This window comes from Branchiostoma floridae, chromosome 12, assembly GCF_000003815.2.
Source record: "Branchiostoma floridae strain S238N-H82 chromosome 12, Bfl_VNyyK, whole genome shotgun sequence".
NCBI lineage: Eukaryota > Metazoa > Chordata > Leptocardii > Amphioxiformes > Branchiostomatidae > Branchiostoma > Branchiostoma floridae.
In genome coordinates this window covers 2,005,312-2,025,255 of record NC_049990.1, presented here as the reverse complement: position 1 = coordinate 2,025,255, position 19,944 = coordinate 2,005,312, and the positions used below count along the sequence as shown (strand labels likewise).

General features: G+C 42.7%; 3 protein-coding genes across 3 annotated transcripts in view; all 3 read left to right on the top strand.

Annotated features, from left to right (window-relative positions):
- Positions 1–7,328: 7,328 nt before the first annotated feature.
- On the top strand, positions 7,329–11,648 carry LOC118427825 (zinc finger protein 436-like). Its single transcript, XM_035837796.1, has 2 exons — positions 7,329–7,468; positions 9,379–11,648. Exon 2 carries the CDS (start codon positions 9,401–9,403, stop codon positions 10,409–10,411), a length of 1,011 nt encoding a protein of 336 aa, XP_035693689.1. The 5' UTR covers positions 7,329–7,468; positions 9,379–9,400; the 3' UTR covers positions 10,412–11,648.
- Positions 11,649–12,401: 753 nt separating this feature from the next.
- Positions 12,402–19,944, top strand: part of LOC118427956 (zinc finger protein 845-like) — a 14,565-nt gene continuing 7,022 nt past the window's right edge. The window contains exons 1-3 of the mRNA XM_035837923.1: positions 12,402–12,514; positions 18,884–19,507; positions 19,592–19,924. Of these exons, the coding sequence (XP_035693816.1) occupies positions 18,906–19,507; positions 19,592–19,924 (935 nt within the window). The 5' untranslated portion in view covers positions 12,402–12,514; positions 18,884–18,905. The remainder of the gene's footprint in view (positions 12,515–18,883; positions 19,508–19,591; positions 19,925–19,944) is intronic.
- On the top strand, positions 13,984–15,514 carry LOC118427837 (zinc finger protein 525-like). The gene has a single exon (XM_035837808.1). It carries the CDS (start codon positions 14,003–14,005, stop codon positions 14,762–14,764), a length of 762 nt encoding a protein of 253 aa, XP_035693701.1. The 5' UTR covers positions 13,984–14,002; the 3' UTR covers positions 14,765–15,514.

The following is a 19,944-nucleotide window of genomic DNA, read 5'->3' as shown; positions in this document are numbered from 1 at the left end:
ATGTACAAATTGCTATCCACAAACAAATTATCGACGACCTCTATGCATGACTACATGGCATACACCATAAAGATTTTAGAGCTTGGCCAGAGGTACACTTGGCCATCAGTATTGGAGTTTGATCGGGAGTATCGCACCCTACAGGCAAACTACCACTTTCGGTGGGGGGCGGACTCCCAACATCTGGTGACAAAACATCTCGACCCGCTTCGTGCCGCTCCCCCGACCGCTACAAATCTTTCTACTAAGGCTAGCAAGCCCTCCTCTGCCTCCCCCATTGCCGCCAGCGGCAAGCCGATTTGCAGGAAGTATAACTTTGCCATTGCGGGGTGTTCCCACTCTCCGTGTCGCTATGAGCACGTGTGTTGGATCCCTAACTGCGGTAAAAGCCACCCGCAGAGCCGGCACGCGTCGCCCGGCCTGACTTCCCCGCCCCCATCCTCTAACTGACTACAGCCGCATTCAGCACAAGGTTCACGCCCACTAGATTACAGCACGTGGCTGCGTGAACTCCAGCATGACCCCGACAAAACTTTTCTACTTGACGGTATTAAAAATGGATTTCGGATCATTACAAATCTGGACAGTCCCAACAATACGCCGGTAGAGGTAGCCAACTACAAGTCTGTCACAAATGCCGACAGCAAACCTAAAATCGAGCGACTTTCCGCGATTAATTGAAATGTCCTTATTGGAGAATAAAAGAGCCTTGAGTTTGAAAGGAGCTCTCATTGCTTTGGTTGTCAAATATTTCCTGGCGGTTTTTGAATTTTCCGGAAGATCTGAAAGGAATTCCGAGGTATGTATAGCTGTCAGTGATTTCTATATTTTTGCCATGAATATGGAATTTGTCTTTGTTATTCTTACTAGAACCTTTGCCAAAAACAACTACCTTGGTTTTTGAGACAATGACAGAGCTTCCATTTCTTACAATATTTTTCTAGGCAGTCAATACAATGTTGTAGACCTTGTTTTGACGATGAAATCAGAGCGAGATCGTCTGCCCAGGATAAACAATTTAGAGATTTTGAGGTTAGGACTGCATGATCACATTTTAAATGGCATTCTGTGGCCATTATCAACCCAAAATACGATCTTTTTCACGCGTTTACGGTAAGGCCGCATGTAGCCAGTCACAACTATGCAAATGAGCTACCTATATTTAGTTGATCATGTTGGCTCGGTTTTGGAACACGTTTTCAGCTGTGTTTACCGACGAATTCTTGCCGTTTGGGAGAATTTGCGGCCTCAAAACTTATATCACAAGTGAAGCGAAGTTATGTTTTACTTCCATCATTTTTAACGTGAAAGAACTTTGTAGCGTCATAGTGAGATCGACAGATTTTCCACTGTTGCCCAGAATTTGTAAACTGTACTCTGGGCCACGTTAGAAGGTGAAGCAGACCGAATAAAAGGCAACTTAGAGTGTATGGTGCGGTTAAATTGAGTAAGTGTGAGTAACTATAGTTACTTTGTCTTCTGCTACAACAGTTTTAATTCAACAGACCATTCTTACTATCTTTGTCTCTCTGTCTATCTGTCTTTCTGTCTATCCGTCTCTTTTGCCCTCTATCTCTCTGTCTGCTTGTCTGTCTCACTCTCTCACTCTCTCACACGCTCACTTTCACATAGGTTGTGTGAGGTAAACCGCCAACGCACCTGGGTACGGTGAATCGAGCCGAGATCCAACTTCTTTTCCCAGAAAATTAGTCTGCCTCTTGGAGAAAAACAACATGTCATCTTCAGCACGTCATAACGCGCCATCTCTCCAAATATGGGCAAAGCTATCCTCACATCTCCAGACTTATCACGGCATTATTGTCAATATTCATGCACATTGACGTTTGCTGCTGTACAGTTCCCTTGTTGTCTGTACAGTACGGTCATGTACGAGCAAGCAGAGCCGGTCCGGTCCCCTTTCTCTCGCCCTGACAGCGGTCAAACCAACGGGCCGCCGCCCCAACCCCAACCCCAGCCTCCTGTCCATCAAGGTGGTTCCCGCGGGCGTGTCCGCCATGGCAACGGCCCTTCTGACAAGTTGCAAGAAGACCAAGAAGCGTCTTCACACACGTACGAAGAAGCCGAGGTGGTCAAACGTTACGCAACGTGCACGTCAGCAGGTACCCGATGATTTTGTAGCCTGCAATATTAGGTGCAAATTTGCATCATCAGGAAACAATTTTCTGTGCGAGATGATCCATCGATATTGATGACCTTGAATTTAGATTATGTTCTATATTTTTCTACCTTCGATATACGTATAGAGTGATAAATGGATACCGATAACGAGGAAAAATATATCATATGGATATGCTATCATTGTCATAGTGATTGACATGCCTTAATGAAATTCACAATATGCAGTCTAAGATACACTGCTCCCGCAACGAAAACTTTAAATCTTGTCATTGTCTTATGTTCTTCCTGTGTCATTCCTTTTGTTAATTTATGCATTGACTTTTGGAGTTGATCTTCAGTTTTTTTTTTCTCGTAGACCGCACGTATCCGGGTGGAGCAAGGCGCCGTGCTTTCTGTAGCTTCATCCGCTCCCACAGCAGCTGCATCGCCGCCGGTATTGCCGTACTGATCTCTGTGGGACTCGCCCCTCTGACTTTCATCAATAAAGAGGTAAACATTCTAGTGCATGTTTTAACACCGTTTGTCTTGTCAATTTACTCGCGAGGCTAACAAAAGACAACGTGTCTTTGTGTTCACACAAGCTATTCTAAGGTTTAGTTTTCTAACGTATGTTTTAGGAAATATCCCAACTGTCAACAGCCTTGAAGCGCGACCAAGACGACATGCGCCAACTGTTTACCACTGTTGACGCCTTGAAGCGCGACCAAGACGACACGCGCCAACTGTCCACCACTGTTGACGCCTTGAAGCGCGACCGAGACTACATGCGCCAACTGTCCCACACTGTTGACGCCTTGAAGCACGACCGAGACGACATGCGCCAACTGCCCAACACTGTTGACGCCTTGAAGCGAGACCTGGACAAGGAACGCAGCCGAACCACCGCCTTGGAGCAGCGTCTTAACGAGATGAGTAAGACGCCAGGTAAGTTGGGTTTCCGTTGTAGTGTGTACTATTTGAGATGGTAAATTTAAAAAAAAAAAATATCATTATGTTAAAAACAGGAACTTTTGTGATATTATTAGTTTAAAAGAATATGTTGCATGTTGTTAATGTTTTTGATATTCTTTTGCTGTCTTTATTTAGTTCTTGTTATGATGGGGTCGGTATGTTGGTATTCTGATGTAACCTGTATAAGGAATTGGTACCTTTTCAATATCTCACATGTCTATACGTTAGTTCGTGGTAAATGTTGATGTAAAACTTGTTTTCCAGCGTCTTGTACTAAAGGTTACACAATGTGGCGAGAAAACTGCTACAAGGCCTTCAACACAAAGAAGACCTTCAGCGGTGCGGTCGCAGCCTGTGGTGAAGACGGCGGCACCCTCGCCATGCCCCGAGACGGTGAGACCAACGCCTTCCTGATCTCCTTGTACAAGTCCGTGAGCGACAGGGAAGCCTTCTGGTTCGGCCTGCACGATCAGCGCGAAGAGGGAAGCTTTGAGTGGGTGGATGGTTCTGCACTTGGGACGTACAACAACTGGGGTCAGAGTCAACCCAGCAATTTGGGAAACCAGGATTGCGTTGTGTACTGGCAATACAAGTGGAACGACACAGGATGCCACTGGCTGTATCTCTTCATATGCCAGGCTGTTCCAGGTAGGTACATTTATGGGGGAAACCAGGATTGCGTTCTTTACTCTACATACTGGAAAGACATTAGGGAAGACTGGAACGGCTTATGCTACGTGCAGTATCGCTTCATATGCCAGGCTGTCCCAGGGACTTCTTATAACCGTACCGTTTCGTGAAACCCTTCTTTCTAGCAAACACGGCATAGCTAAAGCCTAAATCAGACTAAGCCCTTTAGACCATTGGTAATTATAAACCATTTCAAAACACATCACTCCACCGTGATCTCATGTCTGAAAGCACATCACTCCATATCTCATCTCTGATTTTTGTTTTTAGGTCGTCCCTAGGCCACAGGCGGAACTATCTCCACCACTGTAAACCGGCCCTCCGGACATCTCCAGTAAACTACTAGCCAGTAAAACGATTCGGTTTGGCCGTATGAAGTTCATTCCTGTTTTGGCGGCTGAACTGTAATCGCTTAAAAAGCTTCACACAAGACATGCCCGCAAACCGGCTCATCTGGACGTGTCCAGTAAAGAGAAAAATTAAACTAAGAGTCACAAAAACGTTAAAATGTAGCAATGGGCCCAAAAAGCACTTTGTTTACAAGTTTGTTGAGTAGTAAAATAACGCACGAGAAAGAGTAAATAGGCGCCAAAACAATTATGCATTTCTGTACAATTTTAGACACGCCTCACGTCTCATATATATTGCAGAGAATGTACCTATATTTTGGCATGTAGCCAAAAGGTTTTACTTAAGGAACATTCTTGAAGTAGAAAGCTTCTGGTTTGACCGTATCAAATCCTTAATTTTTTTCCTTTAAATAAATTTCAGATTTGCTAATAATCATAAATTACCCCAGGTTCTTGTTTGGATTGTGTGCATGCTTGCAGTTTTACATATGGATAAAGCAATGGGCCCAAAACAACACTTTGTTTCACGAGTTTGTTGAGTTGTAAAATAACACATGAGAAATGGTGAATGCCATGTATATTACTGTCTAACTGTAGACACACCTCAGTTCTCATGTGTATTACAGACAATGTACCCATATGTTTTTGCACGTAGCCAGAAGGTTTTGTTGTACATAGAGAAGTCTAGAAAGTGATAAGGTCGTGGTTTGGCAGTGTCAAATGTATTACCGCTTCGAATTCTTAAACGTTTCCTAAACACGGAAAACACTGACAAAATGCACGCGCTAATAAACTTACAACTTGATTGTTCTAACAGTAGACTGACTACTCTTTGTTGTTGTTGTAAACGAGGAAAATGCCTAATACCATAAAAACCTAGTATTTATTGATGGAAGGTCCTTTAAAAGTTTTCTTTCTAAATACAAACTGGTATACTGTGCTCCTGTGAGCCTGGATCACTGAAGAAGCCATATTGGTGAAGCCGATCTGTACATGTGTGGCAATAGATTAAAGTTACCAACAGGAACCGTGGTTCCTGCTGTCTTACTGAGGGGTGACTGTGGTGAGAAAGATGTCGGTTAGTGTGAGGATCAGTCCGCTCTATATATAATAATTGTCCATCGTATCGACACTGACCATTAAAATGTAGTACCCAAAACTGTGTTCCACTCATGGCGTCTTTCTCTTAACCAAGGCAGCCCGGACACACGTAAGTCCTGTTGTAGAGCAAACCCTTCATTCTTGTTTTTCCATCTGGAGGTTGCTTATTTTGCTTCAAAAAAAAAACGCTGTAACAGACTCCAGCCCAGCAAACCAGCGGCCCCTGGCGCCCAAGGTTATATTGCACCGTTAGGTAATCCCCACACGGCAGCATTTTGACATGAAAATAGAATCTATGAATAGACAAACAAATAAAACACTGTTGCATTTATTCAACGTTTTATTTTTTTAACCTTAAACCGGTCCGTGTGACAGACTAGATTGATAGAAATTTCACCCTGTAATTTTTTATCAATTGATCACATTATTCCTTTCTATAGCGCTGCATATTCGGCCACATTCATTTGTCCAGTAGTACTCCACTCACAGTGGCAGTGACAGGCCTTTGTTGTGATGACAGGCCATAGGGGCATGTTCGGGCATGACGCACCCGCCATGACACACGAGTCGGGGGTAGGAGGAACCCCTTGCATCCTTGGTCGGAAGTCCTCCTAGGAGATGGAAACTCCAAATAATAAACCTGCATCTGCTGGGGCCGTCTTACGTGGCAAAACAGTTCTGTCCCTGTAGGACTTAGTGCGCCAGTAGACGAGAGGGTGGAGAAGGAAGTGCACACCCCTCTTTCACCTTGAAAAGTCACGTGCAGGCCAGGCAGACTGGTCGTCTAATCAACCTTGTCTGCCTATCATTGATCTTCGGATACGAAGAAACAGCCATCATCATCACTCCACTCACAACAGGGTGGACCGTGGCCAATTTCGATAATGGACCCTTCCAGCCGAACACCATAAGCCCCGCCCCCTGTTCAATCTCGGGTTCTATTTCAAAACCTCGGTCAAAAACGGCGCGAGTTGCAAAAACATGGCCGCCCGCCGCTATTAGGCTGAGGATACCACATGACTTCGGTTTAGCTTTTTGGGCCCTGAAATCCTCTCAGACATACAAGTTACTAATCAGTCAAGTACTAATATATGACTTAGTAGCTCTAGCTATGTTTCTTCATATATTTTAGGCTTGTGGTTTGAATTTTCATATATATTTTAGCCCTGTAGTTTGAATTAAGATGGGATAACAACAAACTGGTAATATGTTTATAATTTACTGACATAATTTCACTTTACTGATTAGTAACTATCTTTGTTATTGATTTTTGATAGTTAACATTTATCTTTTTTGTTAACAGTTGTTTCTAAATAAACATAAACTAAACAAACATATATTTATTCTATTTCACATTGGTTATGTCAGCATATGAGAATTATAGGAAATTGCCATTTACTTATCATCCCAACCAATAGAGCAAGAGATATCTAGCATACGAGATACCAAGACCGAAAGGTCTGCTGCAGTATCTTTGAAAGTCACTAGAGGTCGATTACTAGTAAAACTAGCATCTAGTCATTTCATTTTTCGAACGCCGCAACAGTGTTAATATACACACCATCTCTGTAGGATTATCCATCAATGTTCAACATCACAGAGCCGGTTTGTGGCTAGAAGCTTTAACGTGCGTCTACAACGCTACTGACGGTTGGTAATGTATGCGGACAGTAGTCAGTAGGGATTAAAAAAGCCATCATAAAACAGACCAAACATTTATCGTTGTGGCTGCCGTCCCTTTATATCCGACAAGGCCGCAACGACACGATCATAACATTCCACCTTAGTATAAACACATCGAAATTGCAACACCCATGCCCATCATACCCCACTGGGAAACAAAATGGAGGCGCCCATGGACGCAGGCTAAACCATATCGCAAACCAGTAATACATGTAATAACATTTCTCAATTCTATCTTGTACAATTGGCTCTTCTAAATTATATCCTCATTACTACAACCAAGGAGGTCCCCTCTTTCAACCTCCTTGCTACAACCTTAGCTTTCAACTGAGAGATGTCGCGACAACTATTGGATAACCAGGAGATGGTGTTTGACCCAGAACAATAGAATACTTCCGGGTTACATGACGCCCTCTTCCTGTTTACTCGGAGAGTCGAGAGTGACAGAGGTTTGCAAAAGTTCCCGTCCTTCCGGAGCAAAGATCACAACTTTCGCGGCTTTAGAGACAACCTACTGGTGTTTGTGTGCAAGGCAGGGGTTCAAGGTTGTCCAGGTAAGACGATCTGTGGTATTTTGATCCTAAAACTTCTGTAGATTTGACAGAAAACTGAAGCGTGTCGTGTTTTGGTAGGCGGTTCGTCCTGTGGGTGTTGAAAAACAGACCAAAGCCTGCAGAAGGAAGTGATACTCATGTGCCTTTGGTACTTTGATGTTTTCTGTAATTAAATGGAGGAACTTTCCTATCAAAGTTTATTCAAAATCCACACGGGGAAGCGAGGAGTTCGGCAAAAGATAACATAAACAACATTTGGGGCCGTGTAGGGGGTTATGGATGATCTTTCTTTTATGAGTTTTATGATATTTTTTGCGTTGTAATCGTTAAAACAAGTACAAATGCAGGTTTGTATATGTGTCTTTACATTTGCAGAGTCAATTTTGTAGTGTTCTTTAATGTTAAGAAACTTTTTACTGGTATGCAGGCCGCAGTTTATACATGTACGGTATATTGTAAACCCCTCCGTCCGCCCCTGGACCGGAAACTTCTCGCCATTCTAACATCTGGTGCTCATTATGGCGTGTGCTACATTTACGGGGAGGTTCAGTAACTGGTGATTAGGCGTGTTTTCAAGTTTAGCGTTTTCTCTTTGCACATTCGGGGACAGCGTGGAGCAAATACATCCCTTTTCGCTGAAGTTTGACCGAGTGATGTCACACATTTTACCTAGAAATTGATCAGTATAACGAGATATTCACAATTTCTTCACTGTAGCTATAAGCGTGAGGTGGCGTCTAGCGTCAGAAACAACACTACTTTGTTTTTGTGCTATTGTTATGCTCGTAAACAATAGATGTCAGTCCCTTTCGCATACGTTAATCCCATTAAAAACCCAAACAAGAAGAAAGACCGCTACATTGTATATCCAAAGCGTCAGACCATGTTTGTCGCCTGTTACTTGTTTTCACTGTAGGGGACGTTGGACGGATCGCACACCTTTGTGTTTGTCCTATTCCAGGGTTCTCCCCAGAATTTTTTAGTATAGTGGAGGGGCTGGCAAAAATAACCCGCACCAACGCGCTGCACTTTCATGAAAATGGGTTCATTTTGCAATGACAGAGGGTGTCAAATACTACAAGTATAATATACTGTTGGTATTCCTTTGTTGTGAAGTGGCAAAACTACTATTGTTTTGATCATTGCTCATTCACAAGTTTTTGCAGACAATGCTGACTGGAAAAGTGATGCCACTTGGTACAAAAATCTGTGAATTGTCATTAATCTTAGCAAAACTAACAAAGAAAATAGGGAAGAAACACACTAAATTTGAAAAATAGTATAGTGGAGCTGGCTGAGAGTATAGTGGAGGGCCCCCCTTATTCCACTCTCTGGGAAGAACCCTGTATTCTCTTAAACTTTGCTGTGTCGGTCCTTTTCTTATACGTTAATCTGATTAAAACCCGTTTTTTTTTTCAATATAAACGCGAAGAAAGACTACTACATTGTATACCAGTATCCAAAGTGTCAGACCAGGTTCTCGTCAGCTCATTTGAGCCCCGTTTGCTGTTGATAATTACCGTCATTTCTGTCCAAATTTCGTAATTGCCAAGCAGAGAGATACTACGGTGGACAAGATAAATATCTAAGTTGACTGAAGAAGTGTAGCCGGCCTAGGAGTCTTTATCACACTTCCTTCTCGGAGATTACAAGGCAGAATTTTATTTGTTGCTTCTATTTTCCATGAAAATGGTGTTTCTGTGGCAAAGGTAAACCACATTTCGCCCCTCACTATGCATCACTGAAGGATGCATGCATTGCACACTCAAATAACTAAGGATGAAGCTTCTCTTTTTTAATGATCTTCTTTTTTTTTCTCTGTGGCAAAAAATAAACCGTATTCATGCATTGTGGTCCAAATAGCTATGGATAAAACATTTTTAACTTGATCGTCCATATTGTCTCTACAGAAGTTGCACAAGATCTAGGAGAATGTCGGCAACAAGCAGTGCCCAGGGTTTGGGTGACGTCAGGAGAAAGGCGAAAAAGGATTCTTCTGTGCGATCTGTCAGAGAGGAGAAAAGCTACAGGTGTGAGGAGTGCAGCCGGGAGTTCAGTCATCTGTGTCATCTGAAGAAACATATACGAACTCACACAGGTGAGAAACCCTACAGGTGTGAGGAGTGCAGCAGGCAGTTCAGTCGGCTTGGGAATCTGAAGACTCACAGGCAAACTCACACAGGGGAGAAACCCTACAAGTGTGAGGAGTGTAGCCGGCAGTTCAGCCGGCTGGAACATCTGAAGGAACACATACGGACTCACACAGGAGAGAAGCCCTACAAGTGTGAGGAGTGCAGTAGGCAGTTCAGTCTGCTGGGTCATCTGAAGGAACACATACGGACTCACACAGGAGAGAAGCCCTACTGCTGTGAAAAGTGTAGCAGGCAGTTCAGTCAGCTTGGTGCAATGAAAAAACACATGAGGATCCACACAGGTGAGAAACCCTACAGGTGTGACAAATGCAGCAGGCAGTTCAGTGCACTGGGTAATCTGAAGATTCACATACGGACACACACAGGTGAGAAACCCTACACGTGTGACGAATGCAGCAAGCAGTTCAGTCAACCTGGTCATCTGAAGATTCACATGCGGACTCACACAGGGGAGAAGCCCTTCAAGTGTGAGGAGTGCAGCAAGCAGTTCAGCGAGCTGGTTGCTCTGAAAAGACACGTGCGGACTCACACATGTGAGAAACCCTATACGTGTGAGGAGTGTAGCAAGCAGTTTTGTCAGCTGGGTGCGCTGAAAATCCACATGCGGACTCACACAGGTGAGAAACCCTACAGTTGTGAGGATTGCAGCAAGCAGTTCAGTGATCTGCGAAATCTTAAGAAACACATGCGGACTCACACAGGGGAGAAACCTTACAGTTGTGAGGAGTGCAGCAGGCAGTTCAGTCAGCTTGGAAATCTTAAGAAACACATGCGGACTCACACCGTCTAGGGGAAATCTCACAGGTGTGAAGATTACAATAGGCAGTTCTGCGAGCCAGGTGGGACAGTGAATCAGACAATTCAGATGACTTATACTAGTAATTAGCACGTTGTCAATAAAGTCACTTCAGTTTGTGATGTGAAGGCAACAGCTTTTATGTTTTCTCCAGAAGTTTGGGTTTGTTTGACTGTTAGTTGTGATCTACTGTTTACCGAGTCATGTTCTATCTGCATAACGTGACGTCACAAAAACGGTGGATGGCTCATTCCTGGACAAAGACTTAAGTTGGACTGTTGGAAATTTGGCCAAGTCCAGTTTTTTGTGTTCAAAGTTACAGTTCAACTTTGACCCAGCATCTTGTTCAGCTATTCAAGTAAGTTGGTTCCACACGAATAGTTCAGTTGGTTGTTGTGTAATAGGGTTTAGTTTCTAAAATGTTACTACATGTATTTTGTTGGAAGCGTTCCGTGTTCAATTTGATTTCCAATCTTTTAATTTCTATGATCATAAATCTTGTTTGATAGTTTTCTAAAAAACTAGAACTTTACATTTTAGCTAGAACGTAACTTTGATGGTAAACTAGAACTTTACATAGTTCTTGTAAACAAGTGTGTAAACTAATTGTTTATGTATCAGTCATTAACTTCTTACGGTTTAACTTCTAATGTTTTTCGAACAAACAAGAACAGTTCGACTTAACATTATATGTGTAGACTAGAACGTAACATTCATTTTGAAACTAGTTCTTATTGTTTTGTGTATTCCTTGACATACAATCACCAGTAGCAAGTCAATGTCTGCAAGATGTACCACCAAGAGGAGTAAACTTACAACCTAAGATGATGATCAATGTATTCTTATTTTCCTCTCCTAGGAATAGTATTTTTCTAGCTATGGTCCGTAACGTTTTATATTTTAGGCTTCTACTGTAGTTTTTATATAGTTAAGCTAGGATTACAAAAACGGATAGTATAGGTGTCTCGAATTTTGACAAGTCCATTCTAGTATTTAGTTACTGCCTATATTTGCTGGTAATTATGTTAGTTTGCTTTCGTATCTTTGTAAACAGTTAAGTAGGTTGGTAATTTAGGACCACGGTTTCAGTTCAGATACAAGAACAATGAACGAGAAGAATCAGTTATGCTTTTCTTAGACAAGTTTAGTTTACTAATATCTAGTTTTGTTGTTGATTTTGATATTACACATTTACTAATTTTGTTTACGTTTTTTAATAAACAGTTAGAAACCAAGCATGTAGTTTTTATTTCACATTAAATTTGTTACCACCTGAGAAGTATAGGAAGATCACATGTTCTTATCATCAAGGCGAGAAATCTAGAACACCAGATATGAAGTCCTGCTGCAGTTTCTTGAAAGTCACTAGGAGCCAATTATCTGATCATTATATGTTAAGATACACACCTGAACAGTGTTAATATACACACTATTTCTGTAGGATTATCCAACATTACAATACTCATTATCACAGAGCCGGGCTGTGGTTAGAAGCTTTAATGAGCGTCTACAACGCTACTGGCGGTTGGTAATGTATGCGGACAGTAGTCAGTAGGGATTAAAAACGCCATGCCACCATAGAACAGACCAAACATTTATCGTTGTGGCTGCCGTCCCTTTATATCCGACAAGACCGCAACGACACGCTCATAACAACAATTACCATTCCACGTACGTCAATATTTTTAACACATCGAAGTTGCAACACCCATTCCCATCATACACCACTGGGAATCAAAATGGCGGCGCCCGTGGACGCAGGCTAAACCATATCGCAATTGCAAACCATGTAATACATGTAATAATTTTTCTCAGGTTATACAATTGGCTCTTTAAATTGTATCCTCATTACTACAATCTCAGCATTCAGATGAGCGATATCGCGACAACTGTTGGATAACCAGGAGATGATGTTTGACCCAGAACATTAGAATACTTCCGGGTCACATGACGCCGTCTTCCTGTTTACTCTGAGAGTCGAGAGCGACAGCGGTTTGGAAAAGTTCCCGTCCTTCCGAAACTAAAATCGGAGAATAAGCGGCTTTGGAGACAACCTACTGGTGTTTCTGTGCAAGGCTAGGGTTCAAGTTTGTTCAGGTAAGACGATGTGTTGCATTTTAACTCAAAAATCTCTGTAGATTTGAAGCCGAAGCGTGTCGTGATTTTGGGAGGGCCGGGGTCTCGTCAACTGGTAACTCAGCTCCAAACTTTCTGCCTTCTGTGAGTGTGAGTGCTGAAAAATAGACCATAATCTTTGATGCACATGTTCCTTGGTAGCTTTGCTGTTTCCTCACCTAGACTAGAGGAAACTTTCTGTCGCACTGTTTATTCGAGTCACACAGGAAGCGAGCGTGAAGGCTGAAGATAACGTAAACAAATTGTGGGGCCCTGTAGGGGTTTACAGCAGTGTCTCTCTTATGTGAATTTATAGCGTTGTAATCGTTTAAAAAAGTGGAACTGCAGGTTCGCTAACGTGTATGGATAATTGGAAAGGCACTTTTGTAGTGTTCATGGGTGTTAAGAAACGTCTTGCTAGTATGAAGGGCGCGGGTGAAATATGTACGGCATACTTCAAACCCCTCCGTCCGCCCCAGGGCCGAAACTCCCCGACATTCTAACATCTGGTGTTCATCATGGCGTGCTTTTATTTTACGGGGAGGTTCAGTAACTGATTTTAGACCTGTTTTCGGATTTAGGGTTTCTCTTTTTACTTTTTTGACAATTGGGAACAAAAATAGCCGATTTTGCTGAAGTTTGATTGATTGACTTGATTGATTTAATTTTGCACTTTAAAAAATGATAACATACACTGATACAGAAAATTATAGAAAACAACACAACGTGCAAGGGGGGAGAAAAAAGTCATGTGGCTTATACAAACTTTTCACCCGTCAAAGTTTACAAATCATAATACAATTAAATGGGCATGAAGATCATATACATCAAACAATAATAAACCAAAGGAAAATAATATAACCCAGTGACCATCATAACGTTACAATTGATCTTAACATAAACAAACTGAAATTAGACAAAGTGATGTCACAAATTTTAATGAGAAATTGATAAGAATTTAAGAGATTCACCATAATTCTTTGTTTTCACTGAAGCTACATGCGCGGAGTGGCGTCAAGAGTTGAACTCCTCTGTTTTCGTCCTTTTGTTATGCTCGTTAACAATAGATGTCGGTCCCTTTCGCATACGGTCACCCTCATTAAAACACTTTTTTCGTGACAAAATCCAAGGAAGACCGCAAAATCCAAAGGGTCGGACTGCAGACCAGGTTCTTGCCAGCGCATTTGAGCTTGTAATTTGCTGCTAAATTATTATAAAGGGAATCTACGCTGTGATTTGATGTGATTTCTGCGTGCATTTCGACAAAATCCTACTAGTACTAGTATTCGTTCCTTCTTTTTTCCATGAAAATTATGTTCCTATGGCATAAATAAACGGCACTTTCACCGCTTATTTGCCCTCACTGACGAATTCATACAATGCAGACCAAATAAAGAATAGCTATGGATGAAATATTTCTATCTTGTTCGTTCATATTGTCTCTGCAGTAGGTACATAAGATCTAGGAGGATGTCAACAACAAGCAGTGCCCAGAGTTTGGGTGACGTCAAGAGAAAGGCGAAAAAGGATTCGTCTGTGCGGTCTGTCAGAGAGAAGAAACGCTACAGGTGTGAGGAGTGCAGCAAGCAGTTCAGTCGGCTGGATAGTCTGAAGACACACATGCGAACTCACACAGGGGAGAAACCCTATAGGTGTGAGGAGTGCAGCAGACAGTTCAGTCGTTTTCATCATCTAAAAAGACACATGCGGACTCATACAGGGGAGAAACCCTACATGTGTGAGGAGTGCAGCAGACAGTTCAGTAAGCTTGGGAATCTGAAGATTCACATGAGGACTCACACAGGTGAGAAACCCTACAAGTGTGAGGAGTGCAGCAAGCAGTTCAGTCTTCTCCATCGTTTGAAGACTCACATTCAGACTCACACAGGCGAGAAACCCTACAAGTGTGGGGAGTGCAGCAGGCAGTTTATTGAGCCGAGTGCTCTGAAAAGACACATGCGGACTCACACAGGGGAGAAGCCCTACAAGTGTGACGAGTGCAGCAAGCAGTTTAGTGAGCTGTGTACTCTGAAGAAACACATGCGGACTCACACAGGTGAGAAACCCTACAAGTGTGAGGAATGCAGTAAGCAGTTCAGTCTTTTCCATCATCTGAAGACTCACATGCAGACTCACACAGGCGAGAAACCCTACAAGTGTGGGGAGTGCAGCAGGCAGTTTATTGAGCTAAGTGGTCTGAAAAGACACATGCGAACTCACACTCAAATGTGAAGAATGTAGTTTGCAGTTCAGTGTGCTGAGTGCTCTGAAAAGACACATGCGGACTCACACAGGGGAGAAGCCCTACAAGTGTGAGGAATGCAACAGACAGTTCAGTCGACAGTACAGTCTAAAGAAACACATGGAACTCACAAATGAACTTGTACAAGTGTGAGGGAGTTAAGTTAGCATTTAAGTCACTTGGTCATCTTAACAGGCACAAGCTGACTTACACAGGTGAGAAACAGACCTGTGTGAGTTGTACTAATAAAGCCAGCAGGTTGGGAAGTGAATCAGATCCGACAGTTTAGTCAGCGATTGAACCTGAAAACCTGAAAAGTTACGTGCACTGACAAGTTGCCAGTAAAGCTAGTACAGTTCGCGTTTTTGTGTCGCCAGCCTTTTCTGTTATGCGGTCCGTTTTAAACCCATATAAATATTGAAGTTCTGTTACGCGTGGTGTTGTAGAATATAGTTTGCAAGATTGTAGTTTTCTCGGATGTGTATCATGTTCAAGTTCATTTCCTGTTGTGTAACTTCTATAGTGGAATGATGCAGATGTTGTATGAATCGTCCCATAGCAAACTAAAAGTTAGTTACAACTAGCATATTTTTGTATCTTTATTGACATCATTACATGTAGTAGCGAGGTATGTCCTCAAAAAAATAGAATTTCGTTTGTTTTGTTTGAAGCGTTTCGTGTGTTGATTTCTATCTTTAACTTGTATTATGGTAAATTCATGTTTCATGTTGTTTTGTTTTTTTTTGTAAAAAAAACTTACTACTTAAATTTTACATTTTTTCGGGAACCTTCTTAAAATATTAACCGTAGCAAGTTAATTTCTAAAAGGGTACGAGTGAGCTTACAACCTGAGATGATAATAAATCCATTGTTATTGTACTCTTCTAGTAATATCTATGTTTCTTAACGGTAATTCCTGAGCGTTGGTTTTATGATTCGAAGTTTCAGTTTAGATAAGAGAATTTACAAACTAGCAGAAGTGTTAAGAATGTTGTAAAATAAGATCAGTTTACCGATTTCTAACTTTCTTGTTATTATTTATATTTACCTATTTTGTTAACAGTTGCTTTAGAATAAACAGTTGGAAAATAAACATGGTGTTGTTTTTCTTTCAAATTCAATTTGTTAATACTAGTATATGAGATATATATAGGAAAGTGCCATTTATTTATTATCTCAACCATAATAACACGAGATATCTAGCACACGCAGTACCAAGGCCGGAAGTCCTGCTTGGTTTTCTTTGAACAACTTATCCCCAACACCTGAACAGTGTTAACATACACACGATCTCTGTAGGATTATCCACCAATGCTCAACATCACAGAACCGGGCTGTCACGACTAAGAAACTTAAATGTGCGCCTACAACGCTACTGACGGTTGGTAATGTATGCGGACAGTAGTCAGTAGGGATTAAAAACTACACCATAAAACAGAACCAACATTTATCGTTGTGGCTGCCGTCCTTTTATATCCGACAAGACCGCAACGACACACTCATAACATTCCACCTCAATATTTACACATCGAAAATGCAACACCGCTTCCCATCAAATTCATGCACCACCGGGAAACAAAATGGCGGCGCCCGTAAACGCAGGTCTAATCATATCGCAAACCTGTTATACATGTAATTTTATGTCTCAGGTTACACAATAGGCTCTTCTGAATTATATCCTCACTACTACAATCTCACCATTGAGCTGAACGATGTCGCGACAACTGTTAGATAACCAGGAGATGATGTTTGACACGGAACAAACTATTACTTCCGGGTCACATGACGCCGCCTTCCTGTTTATTCGGAGAGTCGAGAGCGACAGCGGTTTGGAAAAGTTCCCGTCCTTCCGAAGCAAAGACCACAACTTTCTCGGCTTGAGAGACAACCTTCTGGTGGTTGTGTGCAAGACTAAGGTTCAAGTTTGTTCAGGTGAGGCGATTCGTTGTATTTTGACCCTAAAACTTCTGTAGGTTTGACAGAAAACTGAAGTGATTTTGGTGGGGGCCCTCGATCCTCTCAACTACTAGTAATTAAACAGTGAACTCCAGTTTTCTGTTTTCTGTGGGCGTGGAAAAACACACCATAGCTTGCAGAAGAAAGTGGTACTCATGTTCCTTTATAGCTTTGCCGTTTTTCTCGCCTAAGATGGAGGGAATTCTTTGTCAAAGTTTATTCAAAATTCACACGGGGAAGCGAGGACGAAGACAAGAGATAACGTAAACAAATTGTCGGGGCCCTGTAGGGGTTTACCGGGGGTCTTTCTTTCAAGAAAGTTTTGGGTTGTAACCATCAAAATGGGTGAAACTGCATTTGTGTTTAAGTGTGTTTCACGTATATGTCAATGTTCAAGTAACGTTTTACTGGTATGAAGGAAGGGCGCAGTTGTTGTATGCATGCCCGTAGCCAGGGGGGGTTCGGGGGGTTCGGAAGAACCCCCCCCCCCACACGCTGAAAAGGTCCGCTTTTTCTGGCTCGAAGGTCCACTTTTTCATGTCCAAGATTTTTTTCAAAGGCATGACTATATGCATTTTTCACTGATAGACAAAATTTGCCCCAGAAAGTGCAGGAAATGGCTTTTCAGAGGGTCCAGATTTCAAAATTTCCCCGGCCCTCGATTGCGACGTCTCGCGCCTTTAGTGTCGGACATGGTGAAAATATGAGGGAGTTGGCCTCAAAGACTTATGCCAAAAGCCTTGTCTTTTGATAGAAATTCCATTAAACTTCGCCAGTGATTTTTGCCCGCCAAAATGCAGGAAATGGCATTTCAGAGGGTCAAAATTTCAAGTTTTCCGGGGGAGCATGCCCCCGGACCCCCCTCGATAGCTCACGCCTTCGGCGTGAGTCTCGCGCCTGCGGCACTCGATGGTCCGGCAAGTACTAAAAAGAACCCCCCCAACCAAAATCCTGGCTACGGGCATGGTATGTACGCTATACTGTAAACCCCCTCCGTCCGCCCCTTGCCCCGCTATTCTAACATCTGGTGTTCATCATGGCGTGTTCCTTATTTTATTTTTACGGGAGGGTTCGCTTAGACATGGTTTCAAATTTCAGGGTTTTCTCTTTCTAGTTTTGTGGACAACTTGCGTGGAACAAAAAAAAAACTTCCAATTTTGCTGATGTTTGGCCGAGTAATGTCACACATTTTACCTAGAAATTGTTAAGAATTCGAGAGATTCACCATGTCTTTGTTTGCACTGTAGCTATAAGCGTGGGGTGGCGTCTAGCATCAGAAGCATCGCTCCTTTGTTTTTGTCCTATTGTTAAGCTCGTATTCAAACAATAGATGTCGGTCCCTTTCGCATACGTTAATCCCATTAAAAACGCCAACAAGAAGGAAAGCCGCTACATTGTATATCCAAAGCATCAGACCAGGTTCTCGCCTGTTAGTGTTACATGTACATGTACTTGTTTTTAACAGTAGCTATGGGAGCGTCAGAAATCGCACCTTTGTGTTGGTCCTATTGTTATGCTCGTAAACAATAGGTGTCGGTCCCTTTCGCATACGTTAATCCCATTAAAAACGCAAACAGGAAGGAAGACCGCTACCTTGTATATCCAAGGCATTAGGCCAGGTTCTCGCCTGTTAGTGTTACATGTACTTGTCTTTAACTGTAGCTATGGGAGCGTCAAAAATCGCACACCTTTCTGTTTGTCATTTTATTATTCTCGTAAACAATAGGCGTCGCCCCTTTCGCATACATTTATTACAAAGACGAAGTAAAAACCAGCGCATTTGAGCCCCGTGATTTCTGTCCGAATTTGGTAATCTCCAAGCAGATACTACGGTGGGAAAAGATAATAAAAGGAGTGTAGCCGGCAAAGGAGTCTGCATTTATCACTTTTTTCTTGGAGATTACAAGGCAGAATTGTATTTGTTGCTTCTATTTCCCATGAAAATTGTGTTTCCGTGGCAAAGGCAACCGCATTTTCGCCCCTCACTGCGAATCACTGAAGGATACATGCATTGCACACTCAAATAACTAAGGATAAAGCTGCTTCTCTGTTTTACTTTAATGATCTGTGGCAAAAATTCATGCATTGCGGTCCACATAGCTTCTAGTATGGATAAAACATTTCTAACTTGATCGTTCCTTTTGTCTCTTCAGAAGTTGCACAAGATCTAGGAGGATGTCGGCAACAAGCAGTGCACAGAGTTTGGGTGACGTCAGGAGAAAGGCGAAAAAGGATTTTTCTGTGCGATCTGTCGGAGAGGAGAAACGCTACAAGTGTGAGGAGTGCAACAAACAGTTCAGTCATCTAGGTTATTTGAACACACATATCCGGACTCACACAGGTGCGAAACCTTACAACTGCGGGGATTGCAACAAGAAGTTCAGTCAGCAGGGTGATTTGAAGAGACACATGCGTACTCACACAGGGGAGAAGCCTTACAAGTGTGAGGAGTGCAGCAAGCAGTTCAGTCGGATATGGAATCTTAAGACTCACATGCGGACTCACACAGGTGAGAAACCCTACAGGTGTAAGGATTGCAGCAAGCAGTTCAGTGAGATAGGTCATCTGAAGACTCACATGCGCACTCACACAGGGGAGAAACCCTACAGGTGTGAGGAGTGTAGCGGGCAGTTCAGTAGGCTGTATTCTCTGAAGACTCACATGCGGACTCACACAGGTGAGAAACCTTACAGGTGTGAGGAGTGCAGCAGGCAGTTCAGTGAGCTGGGTACTCTGAAGAAACACATGCGGACTCACACAGGGGAGAAACCCTACAGGTGTGAGGCGTGCAGTAAACAGTTCGGTCGACTGGATAGGCTAAAGAAACATATGCAGACTCACACAGGTGAAAGATCCCACAGGTGTGAGGAATGCAGCAGGCAGTTCAGTGATCTGGGTGATCTGAAGACTCACATGCGCACTCACACAGGGGAGAAACCCTACAGGTGTGAGGAGTGTAGCGGGCAGTTCAGTAGGCTGTATTCTCTGATGACTCACATGCGGACTCACACAGGTGAGAAACCTTACAGGTGTGAGGAGTGCAGCAGGCAGTTCAGTGAGCTGGGTACTCTGAAGAGACACATGCGGACTCACACTGGGGAGAAAGCTTACACATGTGAGGAGTGCAGCAAGCAGTTCAGTCGGCTGTATAGTCTGAAGAAACACATGGGAACTCACTCAACGGATCTTTACAAGTGGAGGAGTTAAGTAAGGA